Below are 13,130 nucleotides of genomic sequence, written 5' to 3' on the forward strand. Positions count from 1 at the left end.
ATGACAAGTGTTGTGAAGTGGTCTACCATATTGGTTAAAGGTAGGGCGAGCTTTGCTTTGTGATAAATAGCTCTATCACGGCTAGCTCTGGTCCATAGCTCTAATGCGTTGCATTTAGAGCTATGTTACTCTCAACTTCCGCCGCTCGCATGAATGCAGACCAGCCTCTCCTCTTTAGCGTAAATAAAAAGAACATTTTTGCTACTCACCAAAACAAAGGCGAGTTGTGTCATTAGAAAGCCTACTTTCCATAGTGGAAACACTCTGAACCACCCACCACACGTATAAAAGATTTTTTTTCACCGGAGGAAAAATATTCTCTATGAGGCAATTCTCTGGGCAATATCAGTAGAAGGCGCAGTGGAGTAACTAAAAGTATTTTTTTCCCGGTGGAAACAAAATCCCCTTTTGGCCAAAAAGTACCGTTTATACTTGTGGTGGGGGGCTCAGAGTGCGTCCACTAAGGAAAGTAGGCTTTCTAATGACACAACCCGCCTTTGTTTTGGTGAGTAGCAAAAACGTTCTTTTTATTTACGCTAAAGAGGAGAGGCTGGTCTGCATTCATGCGAGCGGTGGAAGTTGAGAGTAACATAGCTCTAAATGCAACGCTTTAGAGCTATGGACCAGAGCTATATCACGGCTAGAATTCTTATTCCGTAACAGGGGTGCTCCCCTTTCTCTCCTGCTCTTCAGCAAACATCAGATGAGGAGTCAGAGAGTAGTGCTAGACTCACATCGTACGCCCCGGCCTTGATCTGCTGATACAGTCTGTGTTGATCCTCATCCCAGAATGGAGGGTAGCCCACCAGCAAGATGTACAGGATCACCCCTACACACAGCGCCACACACACACACACACACACACACACACACACACACACACACACACACACACACACACACACACACACACACACACACACACACACACACACACACACACACACACACACACACACACACACACACACACACACACACACACACACACACACACACACACACACACACACACACACACACACACAAGATCATGGAGTTTTACTTACTATAACTGTCATACAAATAGTTGCGATTGACAATTTAATCGTGTTTTTGGCATTGCATGTTAAAATATATGAATAAAAATCACATTTGCCTCTGAAGCTTTGTAAATTGCACGGGACAGATGATGATAGATTACTTAAATATACAAATACATGATTGACATATTTAATAATTATATACTTTCAAAAGAAAAGGGAAACAAATCAGAAATAGCAAGCTCACAACGTGTCACATTATGAGTTGCAGATCTGCTATTTCCACATTTTCTTAAAAATAAAGTTCAACATTGAAACGATTGCGGCGATTCATGCAATATAATTGTGATTATCTCAAATGATTGGCGATTATGTGATAATTGTGACTGGCAGACTGTGAAAATTGGACTGCTAAAGAGGAGGCGACGAACACTTCAAACTTGACATAATTGCCTCTAACCCATTTTGACCTGAGATCAGATTCTAAAAATGTCTTCTACATCCTGACAGTTTTCTGAAAAAGCTATGTTTCCATGTCAGTGGTTCTTCGATTTTTCAAAAATAGCAGACCTACAAGCTCGTAGCGCGCCACTCGGTGGCGCGCTATGAGCTTGTAGATCTGCTATTTTTCAATAGCTAAAGCATAACATAATGCTAACACCAAAAGGGGTTCCCGCCCAAAATGGGCTAAAACAGGGACCACTGTGACGGCGGGGCTAATTAGAGAGTAAGGAGTCCATTATCAAAGTGACATCGTTGCTCTGACCCTCGCACAATGGTCGCCATGGCGACGCGCCACCTGTGCCCACACACAATGTTACTGGGTGGTTTGTCAGTAGCTTTCCTAGAAAATAACCAACAGGCTTTTTTGTTTCACCGTTGCTTTCGTCGACTTAAACTATGACGAAAACATTCCGTCGACTACCTTTTGTCACTGACGAAAACTAAATAAATGCTAAGCTATATGTTGAAGACAAAATATACTTATATATACAAATACAAACTAGACTAAAATGTTATTATATGTTATTATTGTCGAGTAAAATCTTATTATATTTAATTGACTAAAACCAGAGAAAACTGGATTAAGAGGGTCAGTTAAATGCCTGTATATGCATTGTAAATTGTAAAACGAAAACGACTAAATGACTAAAACTAAATGGAATTGTGTTCAAAAGACAGACTAAAACTAAGTGTGCTGTCAAAATCAAACACTACTTTGTTTGAAAGCGAGACCCCACTGGCCACAAATACAACACACACTACGGTCCCTGACAGAGAGGGACCCTGTGTGTGTGTGTGTGTGTGTGTGTGTGTGTGTGTGTGTGTGTCTTAATCTCTCCATCTGGTTTCCAGGCAATCATGCTCCTCACTGTATCCATCATGGCCATGAACAAATAGCTGAAACCATGTCCCACATCTTAAAAGGTTGCCATGTTTACAGGGGCCTTCACATAAGTAGGCATGACAGAATAGTGGATTTGATATCGAAAAAAGACATCTCTTCCATTTCCAGGTCCTCCATCATGCTTTATAAGCATTCTACTGTGAAGCCGAGGATGTTTAACCTGTGTAATGATGATTCTGTGTTCTCTAACATTTCAGCTAACACCCCTGATTTCATTGTTGTAAATGAAAACCATAGAGGTGAAATGAAATGAAATGAAATGATTACTATATTTACCCAGGGTATCTGGGCTAAGCTCAAGAACTTGTTTCCAGCCAGGCCCTGCTCATAGAACATTTCATCGTAGTGGTTCAATGCCTTGTTCAAGGGCACTTCAGCGGTGGTCATTTTAACGTGTCGGACAGCTGATTCGAACTGGCGACCTTCCGGTATCAAGACCGCTCTGCAATCCGTTCGGCCACCGCTGCAGGTGTTCATTCTCGAGGTCGGCTGTACCTTTGACTATAGCCTGGAAGAATCCTTTCTAACCAAAGTGCTGAAGTATCAGCAGCTAGTGCAGACCATCTCACAGCTAGGCTACAGATGTAAACTTTTAGTTTTGGCAGCCTAGGGCATGTGCATACGTTGGTTGTGAGGGGCTTACAAATGGCCGGCCTTCCCAAAAAAAGAGCCAAGCAGTTAGCGAGGTACTGCTCAGTTTCAGCCATTATAGGAAGCCGCTCAATTTGGAGGAGGCGTCGTTTCCTTTATCCATGATTTATGTCTGCTGCCCTGTGTCCGACATGTCAGCTGTACTGTATGTAACGATGCTTTGCCGTCCATGCACCTTGTAACTGGCTGCTCTCCCACTGTCAAACTGCACTGGCAGTGTTTATGTCCTTTGTACAAGGTATTCCTGTACTTCTCATTATGTGGACATAAATAAACATTTCAAATGTGTGTGTGTGTGTGTGTGTGTGTGTGTGTGTGTGTGTGTGTGTGTGTGTGTGTGTGTGTGTGTGTGTGTGTGTGTGTGTGTGTGTGTGTAGGAGTGTGTGTGTTTGACAAGTCCAGGTGGCCTTGACCTTGAGTGTAATAAGTGTCGGCAACAGTGATGTAAAGTACCTTAATAAGTACATGAGTGAGATATTTTTACATTACTGGTGTATTCCCTATTTTCTATGCTTTTGCTTCCACTGCACTACGCCACTCCACTCTACTCCACTACACCAAGTGCCAGGCACCAGCTCCGCAAAAAACGACAAAAAAAAACAGTTAAAATGACAGGGGCATGGACAGCGAGTCGCCGCTCTGAACGTTGTGAAGTCCGCTTTCGCTGACTCAATGCCGTTCGAGTTATGTCCTGAATCCATCCCAAGACGACGTCTTGAGAGTGAGAATGCTTTGTGAAGTGTGACTCCAACGCATTATGTACGAACTGCCGTGTTCTGTCAAAAGGTGTTCATATGGCTGTGTTTTGTTCATGTTGTGTGCACAGCACACGCATGCGCGAGTCAGCGCCGCACGCACATTCCCTCGGTTCTACATTTTTTTAGAGTTTTATTTTGAAAAACCCAAAATGTCACCCCTGTGTGACCGGAAGTTACATTACTGACCTCCCGATCGGTACTTCCGCTTTCGTCAGAAATGTTAATATAGTAACCGCGAGATAGCGTGGATTTTTTATTGAGCTCCCAACATCAACGTTCTGTTTAATCACCTCAACCTGAGCCTCAATTCACCCTTTTTGTCAGCCTTCTGATTGGTCCCTGACTGACTAACCAGCAGCCTCTTTCTACCTTGTTCCACCCTGGTTCTGCCTTGTTAATGTTGAATTAGCTAAAACATATTATTATAACATATATATTTTGGAAAAAAAACAAAAAACAAACATGATTTGCCCAGTCACCATGCTGCATCTGTGATGTTCCTTTTAAAGGTATATTCAGTGATTTCACTTAATTCAAATATCACTTCTTTTTTCTTCTTTTTTGGATAATCCTCCCTACTATAAAGTGTGCTGACCATATAAGGAGTTCCTCCCTATCCCCAGTGAGCCCCTGGGGTCAAAAAACCCTAGTTTCGGTTTGGGCTTTGGGTGGCAAAGCCTTCATCCAATCAGGATGAGAGGGGCCTTCCTCCAATCATGATCGAGTGGGGCGGGCCTTGGTGCACATGCTGTTGGTCTGTTGTACTTCCCCCACTGTAGAGCGTGTGCATGTGCATATCTTGTTACCGGGTGGACCGGGTATTTTTCCAAATCACCCAAATCACTGAATGCTCCTTTAACTGACACCAAGTTTAAAATAAGAATTGAGTGCGCAGAATATCAATATGATGGTATTTCAATGGTAGTGGTTGGAGAGAGAGGATTTTTGTCCAACCACGAAACGGCAACCAATGGGTGCGAAGAGGGGCACAACCACGGGCGGGACTTGACAAAGGGTGAATTCAGAGAGAAACGCTGCTAAAGATCGCGACCATTACAGCAGTCTATGCAGCTGCTATCTTACCACAGGGAAATACACAGAGCCAAGCGTTGCCTAGCGACGGGGAACGCAGCATTACGGTAGATACTAGCGAGACTATTTTGAATTAATAATGGCCTAATAACTCGTCCAAGCTCGTCCTATAGGCTATCTGTGACTTTGCTTAAAACTCATCCAAGCTCGTCCTAGGCAGTCGATGAGTTCGTAGAAAATGGACTCATAACTGTAGAAAATGGACTCAATTACATGTGTACACTTGTTAATCCATTTTGGGCGGGAACCCCTTTTGGGGTTTGAAGCATTATGTTATACTTTAGCTATTGAAAAATAGTAGATCTACAAGCTCATACGAGCTCTACGAGCTTGTAGGTCTGCTATTTTTTTTTAATCGTGAAAATGTGGCCCAAATGTTTGAATATATTGTTTCAGAGCGAACATTTTAACTCAAATCTTTGCTTCTGGGGGGTCCCTGGAACAACATATTTTCAGATGGGGGTCGGTGGCCAAATACATATAATTTTGGAGGTCCTTGAAGTGAAAATGTTTGAGAACCACTGACTGGATTTTTCAGAAAACTGTCAGGATTTAGAAGGCATTTGTAGAATCGTCCTCAGGTCTAAATGGGTTAAATTAAAACTATAGATTTTTTTATTTCATTGTGTTAGTGTTGCAAGGTATTGACTGTCCTTTGAAGTACAGTCACTAGCTTTGATGCTCCTTAGGGGAGACGTGACATTTGGTGTCGCACTCATTATTCGTGGAGGCGCCGCGCCCACTTCCTTCGATTGAACCAATCGGCATAGAGCGTATATATACGCGGTGAAGTCCCGCGGCCTCCGACGGTGACAGAAAAGGTTATTATGGGATTGGAGGCTTTAGGAAGGGACCGCGGTGGTCTTACCGCATGCCCACATGTCCACCGGCTTGCCGTAGGGGTCCTTCCTCAGAACCTCAGGAGACAAATACCCAGGAGTCCCAGCAAAGCCTGGAAAACACACACGCACACAAAAATAAACATCTGACTGAAAATGTTTTTTTGTTTTTTTTATGTTTTATCTCACAATTTTGTAACCCATTATTTTCACCCAGTGTCAATTATCTAATGTAATCCTGGGCGCTACACTTCCTCTGCCAACCTGGGGGGGGGGGGGGGGGGGCAGCGGACTGACCTCATGCTTCCTTCTACGCATGAGGAGTCCAAGCTGCTTCTTTTCACCTGACAGGGGAGAGTTTCCCCGGCCGGAAGTAGCGCTTGGAAGGAACACGTTATTCCGACCAGATCCTTTCCCCTCCATCAGGCGCGCCCGCTGGCCAGGGGGAGGTAGTTTAGAGACCAGGATTACGGCATGTTTTTGTGAGGGTACCTACCCTATAGAGGACACGGGGAGAACATGCAAACTCCACACAGAAAGGCCCTTTCGCCAACCCCGCCTCGGGTATGGGCACTGATGACGCGGAGGAGAGAACACGCCCCCAGTGCCCAGTGAAAATGTTTTGTTTGTTTTGTTGGCCAGTGTGAAAGGAGACCACCACAATAGCACTCGGTTATCTAAAGTAACACTTATCACAATATCCCTACTGTTCTACATACAGCTAATACAACCAGTTGAACAGATCACAGATTGAGACTTTTACCTTTGCTTGTATGAAATATACGAGACCATTTTTAGGGTTTTATGGAAGATGCTTCTTAACACTCCCATCGCCCAGGACGAAGTTCTTTGTCCTTTCTATTAGTAACGCCCGAAGCCCAGGACGAAGTATTGTCCAAAAGACGAAGTTTATTGATACGAGAACGGATCGCATGGCTGATGAAAACGAAAATCTTAAAACGTTCATAACTCGCGATCTAAATCATCCCGTCTTTTTCTGAAAAAAAGATCCTGTGTTAGACGGCGCTCCGCGGTCCAGTCGCTAGTCTCGATAGATTTATTCTTGTCTCCCGTTGTTGTCGATCGCCTCTAGAGTGCTGTGGCTATTGTTAGCTGCTACACAACATCATGAACTTCCGGCCGGTCCGTCCGGAAAAGGCGTCCGTGTTTATAAATCGACTGGGCGCATGAATGTAATGGATTAAATAGTTCCGGGCAATTAAAGTGTTAACATGTATTCTATTGCTAGTTTGACCACTTCGAATACCCTTTCATCTTAACATAACTATAACCGAAAAAATCCGATCTAGATCTATGCGCACGGCGCACGGCGCGCACACGCGGTTTCCAACCAAAAGTATGGCTTTCCTTTCACAGTAGCCAAGGATTAGCTTTAAGCCATTTTGGGCGGGAACCCCTTTTGGTGTTAGCATTATGTTATGCTTTAGCTATTGAAAAATAGCAGATCTACAAGCTCATAGCGCGCCACCGAGTGGCGCGCTATGAGCTTGTAGGTCTGCTATTTTTGAAAAATCGTGAAAATATTTATTTCAGAAAACTGGAGGATTTAGAAGATTGTTTTTTTAATTTTGAGGTCAGGCCTAAATAGGTTAAAACAGAAGTTAAGTTTTATGGGCCATAGTTAACAAGCACGCTTCCTGAAGAGGAACGCCGCCAGCCCTCTGCGGTGAGTGAAGTCTGCATCGCAGCCACAGAACCTCCTCCATCCAAGCATGCCCTTAAGGGGCCGAGAGTCTCAGCAGCAGAACCCGCTAGTAGGACGAGTACACCGTGCCACTGCTGTCGGCGCAGAGTATATATAAAGCAGGAAAACGATATGCACATCCCAGTTTCAGAATACGGTGCTGGACCCAAAAAATTACTGAATGAAGAAAAAAAGTGGAATGTCCGCACACCATATATCTGCTCCCCGTCTTTTTATTACAACCTATATAAATACAACAACGTTTCGCCCCTCCGGGCATTCTCAAGTTCGAGGCACCGAATATATATCCATATTTGAACTTTGTGTTTTTTCGTAAATTAACGGCACCACATGATCATACTTGAGTCTCATAGAAAAGTAGAAAAAGTAGCAAATCTGCAAGCTCTAAACACTGCTCTTTTTGAGTGGTGCAAACCACTCCAATAACCAGCTTTGTCTGTATCTATGTGTCTATGTGTCTATGTATGTGTGTACCTGTACGTGGGGCCACGTACAGATGAGCATGGTTGCTATGGTTAGTGTGTGACGTAGTGTGTGAACAGTTGCACCACTCAGTTCACACGGGTGTGATTTTTTGAGTGGTGCAAGGTCTTATATAGCCTGATCAGCTGTGGTCTGACGTAATGTCAGTGACCATAGCAACCGTGCTCACCTGTACGTGGCCCCACGTACAGGTACACACATACATAGACACATAGATACAGACAAAGCTGGTTGTTGGAGTGGTTTGCACCACTCAAAAATCACACCCGTATGAACCGAGTGATTTTTTTTATTTGAAGATATGCTATTTTCACTACTTTTTTTAAAAATCTTTTTTATGCTATACATCGGTGATTTTCAACCCTTTTCAGATCAAAGCCCATTATTTATTCGGCATTTGAGCCACGGACCACTATGATGGATTTAGCCTCGCAGACCCAAAAGTTGAGAGGACCTGTGATGTCATGACACACTTTTAATTTGTGTTTTTTTGAGTGGTGTAAACCACTCCTACAACTGGCTTTTGTGTGCAGAAAAAAATGAGCATGGTTGCTATGTTCAAAATAATTTCTGACGTAATTAAATCACACCCGGGTGAACTGGATGACCGTAGCAACCATGCTCATTTTTTCTGCACAAAAAAAGCCAGTTGTGAAATCACATCCGGGTGTGATTTCATTACGTCAGACATGATTTAATTACGTCAGACAGACCTTACACCACTCAGTTCACACGGGTGTGATTTTTTTTCTATTCATTTGGTCATTAAGGTTCACAGAATGAGAGGTCTGCTCTGCTGGAAACATCGTGAAAAAGAGTTATGGCCATTTTTATAGCCTATACCACACCATAGGGAAAAAAAATCCAAATGTGATCATGCTTTAAGTAGCATGTGCCATGTCAAACTAGGGGGTTTTCATGATTCTGAATCCCTTCCAAGCATTAGTTTTGCACAAAAAACATTCCTTGGCCTAAAAACGGCCATAGCCGTCATCACAATTAATGTGATGAGGAAAGCACATTTGGGTGGATATGGCCGAAACTCACTCAAGGACCCCTAGGGGTCCCCGGACCCCACTTTGGGAACCACTGCTCTAGTGAATTGTTGCGTATAATGAGAGTAACATCCTTGTTTTGTGAGTGTCAATTTACAATTACAATGTAGGCATTTAGCAGACGCTCTTAATCCAGAGCGATTTACAATAAGCAAAAACAAAAAGCATGGGAATACATCACAGACATGGAGTCTGAAGAGGTGGGTTTTCAGACTACGGCGGAAGATTGGGAGTGAGGCTGCAGTTCTGATTGTAATGGGAAGTGCATTCCATAGTTTTGGAGCCAGAAGGGAGAAGAGTTTGGGACGTGTGGAGCGTTGTCCCAGCGTTTTTAGTGAAGGTACTTCCAGCTTCCCCGCATTGGCTGATCTGAGTGCGTGGGAGGGTTTTATAGCGTTCGATCATACTTGCAAGATATGTGGGAGCCATACCTTTGGTTGCTTTGAATGCCAGCATCAGAGTTTTGTATTCTGTGCGGGCAGCGACCAGGAGCCAATGGAGGGAGCGGAGAAGGGGTGAGACGTGTGAGAATTTTGGCTGGTTGAAGACCAAGCGAGCTGCGGCATTTTGGATCAGTTGGAGAGGCTTAAGTGCACATGCCGGTAGGCCAGTAAGGAGGGAGTTACAATAGTCAAGTTTTGACAAGACTGTTGTCTGGATTAGGAACTGGGCTGACTCCTGGGTGAGGAACGGTCTAATTCGTTGTATGTTATAGACTAGAGTGTAAACCTACAGGATCGGGTGACAGCTGTGATGTGTGCTGTACTCACCAAACCAGGCCTGTTGGTCTCCTTGCACCTCGATGGCCAGGCCAAAGTCTGCCAGCTTGACCGCCGCACCCTTCAACTTGCTGGCCAGGAGCAAATTCTCAGGCTTGGGGACACAGACACGGACACACACACACACACAGAGACACACAGACACACAGACACACACAGTCATTTCCAGATATAAACGCCACCATGGTTAAACAATGCCGAGCCCTCACTTGTTTTGTTTTTTGTAATGACCAGTGGTGGGAAAAGTACTCTTTACTCAAGTAAAAGTATCAATACTGCAATGCCACACTTCATCAAACAAGAGTGTGATGAAGTATGCAAAAGTAATACTGAGAATAGCGAAAATACCCAATCTACAAGTTCACAAAATGATTTGTAGATTTGCTATTTTCAAATGTCTTTAAAATAATATGAACGGTTTTGGACATTAAGGACTCCGTCCGACAGCAACAATATGATGCCGGTCTGCCAGGGAAGAGCCACGTGGTCACACGCACGCACCAAAATGACACATGTATGCACACATGCCCCGATCTCAAGAGTGAAGTCGTATGTCTGTCCCCCGGTGCCCGCTCGCTTCCCATCTAGCTCAGCCATTGGCCACAGCTGTTCCCCAGGGGACAATCGGCAACGAGCGTGCGGAAGTGGCCCAGCCGGTGAAAGGCGATTGGGCGAAAGAGGTCAGCAGTGACTCGTGCTGTGTATACTAAGAACGGTAACCCAGGAAACAGAACAGAGTGGACGTTTGATTCATTTGATTCTTTGTATTAATTTATTTTGACCTGAGATCAGATTCTAAAAATGTCTTCTACATCCTGACAGTTTTCTGAAAAAGCTATGTTTCTATGTCAGTCGTGCTTCGAGTTTTCAAAAATAGCAGACCTACAAGCTCGTAGCGCGCCATTTGGTGGCGCGCTATGAGCTTGTAGATCTGCAATTTTTCAATAGCTAAAGCAACACCAAAATGGGTTAATTTATTTTTGGTCTGGCTTTTTGGATGAATAATTATATTCTGCTGATATTTTTGGAAGCGGCTTTCCTCCTCCTCCGCCGAGCCAAAATGTGAATTGATTCACAAAGAGTGGAGCCGTTCTTGTCATAATAACAACACAGAGGCGCGAGTTATTTTTTTGTAATTATTATTTTACAGTACTGTAGATTGTTGGTTCCAGAATATCGTCTCTGTCAGCTGGTTAGACCTCATGGGCTCCATTTGTCACCGCTAAACCCCTTATCCCTAAACTTCTTTGCCTTTTTTGAAAAACATTTTTGAATAGTTCAACTAGCCAATCTACATTGACACGTTGTGAGCTTGTAGACTGGCCATTTTAACTATTCAAAAGTGTTTAATTTAGGGACAAGGGGTTTAGCGGTGGCGAAAATGGAGCCCTATATGTCCAGAACTGTCACTTTTCAGAAGAAACAAAAAACAAACAAAAACACAAAATCAAACAAACAGCAAAAGTAAGATCAAGTAGGGCGTTGTTGATGTACAAAAAAAGAAAAACGCACTCTGTGTGAACTGAGCAGACTAGCCCCTGTGGCTCCGTGTTTGTGTGTGTGTGTGTGTGTGTGTGTGTGTGTGTGTGTGTGTGTGTGTGTGTGTGTGTGTGTGTGTGTGTGTGTGTGTGTGTGTGTAATCAGCTAGGAATGGCCCGGCATCTGCAGACCCCTACGGTGTCCTCTTGGCACCCATGTGGGTAACAAACTGCTCCGCCAATGCAGATATAAGTAAACAAACAAATTAAATGTGTCATCCATTCAAAATATCACATTTTCAAAAGACATTTCTTTTTCACAGTGACATGGATCAAACATCAGTGTAATCAGTTCATTGGTTTTAGCGGTTGGTTAGTAGAGCTACTAGCAGCATTCATTGAGTCAGGCATTCGTGCAAGTTTCATGCTTTCGGAGGGTGTGCGGGGGGCGGGCGCGCGGGGGGGGGGGGGGGGGGGGGGGTGGTACAGTATATGGAAGATGAGGTCGGGATAAGGTCGGTTCTAAGTCAACAAGTCGTCATTGCAAATGAAACCCCTCCCCTCTCTCTCGCTCTCTCTAAAAGTTTATATGCTATTTTTTTTGCCTATTTTCTATTTGTAGTAAAATGTTGCTATCCGTAGTATGACAGTAATATGTCGAACATATACTGTTTGTGTGTGTGTTTGTGTGATTGAAGGATTTACGTGTGCTCTTGGCAGCCGCAGTGTAATTGCCGCTAATAGGATTGAGTGAGGCAGACAGTCGTAAAACATATTGGGCTCCATTTTCGTCACCGCTTAAACCCCTTATCCCTAAACTTCTTTGCCTTTTTTTACTATTTTGCTAAACATTTTTAAATAGTTAAAATGGCCAGTCTACAAGCTCACAACGCTCAATGTAGATTGGCTAGTTGAAATATTCAAAAATGCTTTTCAAAATAGTAAAAAAAAAGGCAAAGAATTTTAGAGATAAGGGGTTTAGCGGTGACGAAAATGGAGCCCCTTGTCTCTGCACAGCAGTGGTGGAATACGTAGCACATTTACTCAATACTGTACTAAAAACTAACATGGCGATTGGTCATTTACAGCGTGCAACACAGTGCTACAGAAGTACAGTATAAAGCATGTGATGACAGTCAGTAGCGTGGTAACTGTCTATTCTTATACCAGAGTTGTACAGTAGTCATTAACAGTGGTGGAAAGTAACTAAGTACATCTACTTAAGTACAATGTTGAAGTATTTGTACTTGTCTGCTTGACTATTTCCAATACTTTTACTTCTACTCCACTACATCTCAGAGGCATATATTATACTTTTACTTCACTACATTTATTTGAAAACGTAGGGATGTGCCGATGAGACGTTTTGGCCGATATCCATATCCGATATAATTAATTGCGGTTAACCGATATTACCGATGTCGATATGATATCATTCAGTATTGAAAAAATATATAATTTTGTCCATTCTGAAACATTCATACATGTAACAGGGTATCTGCACTGCAGGCTTGGGCAAGTCAGAGCGAGAGAGCGAGAGAGATACGAGGTTTCCAACTGACTGCGACAATAATAAAAGGCCAACATGTTTATCTCCAGCAGCTGAACTCCGCTGAACACACACTGGCGCTCAGAACAGAGCTGTTTGTTTGCACTTTCCTCTCCGGCTTTATTTGTTTAATAATTATCATGTTGTTGTTTTTTTTGCCTTTTGCGCTCTCCGCAGGGGTGGGAAGTACTTTACTTGAGTATTTCCAATACTTCTACTCCACTACATTTCAGAGGCAAATGTTGCACATTTACTGGCTACTTGGAAACTTTATTTACCAGTTATTTTTT

The 13,130-nt window shown here is 43.4% G+C and overlaps 1 protein-coding gene across 2 annotated transcripts in view; it reads right to left on the bottom strand.

The window, feature by feature from the left end:
- LOC306914495 (calcium/calmodulin-dependent protein kinase type II delta chain) overlaps nt 1-13,130 on the bottom strand; it is a 75,233-nt gene that overhangs the window by 33,931 nt on the left and 28,172 nt on the right. For both annotated transcript variants that reach the window (XM_079491544.1, XM_079491543.1), the window contains 3 exons: nt 9,805-9,907; nt 5,800-5,883; nt 735-829 (listed from right to left, as the gene is read on the bottom strand). In XM_079491544.1, coding sequence (XP_079347670.1) covers nt 735-829; nt 5,800-5,883; nt 9,805-9,907 — 282 coding nt within the window. The remainder of the gene's footprint in view (nt 1-734; nt 830-5,799; nt 5,884-9,804; nt 9,908-13,130) is intronic.

This window comes from Electrona antarctica (genome assembly GCF_951216825.1).
Source record: "Electrona antarctica genome assembly, chromosome: 21".
NCBI lineage: Eukaryota > Metazoa > Chordata > Actinopteri > Myctophiformes > Myctophidae > Electrona > Electrona antarctica.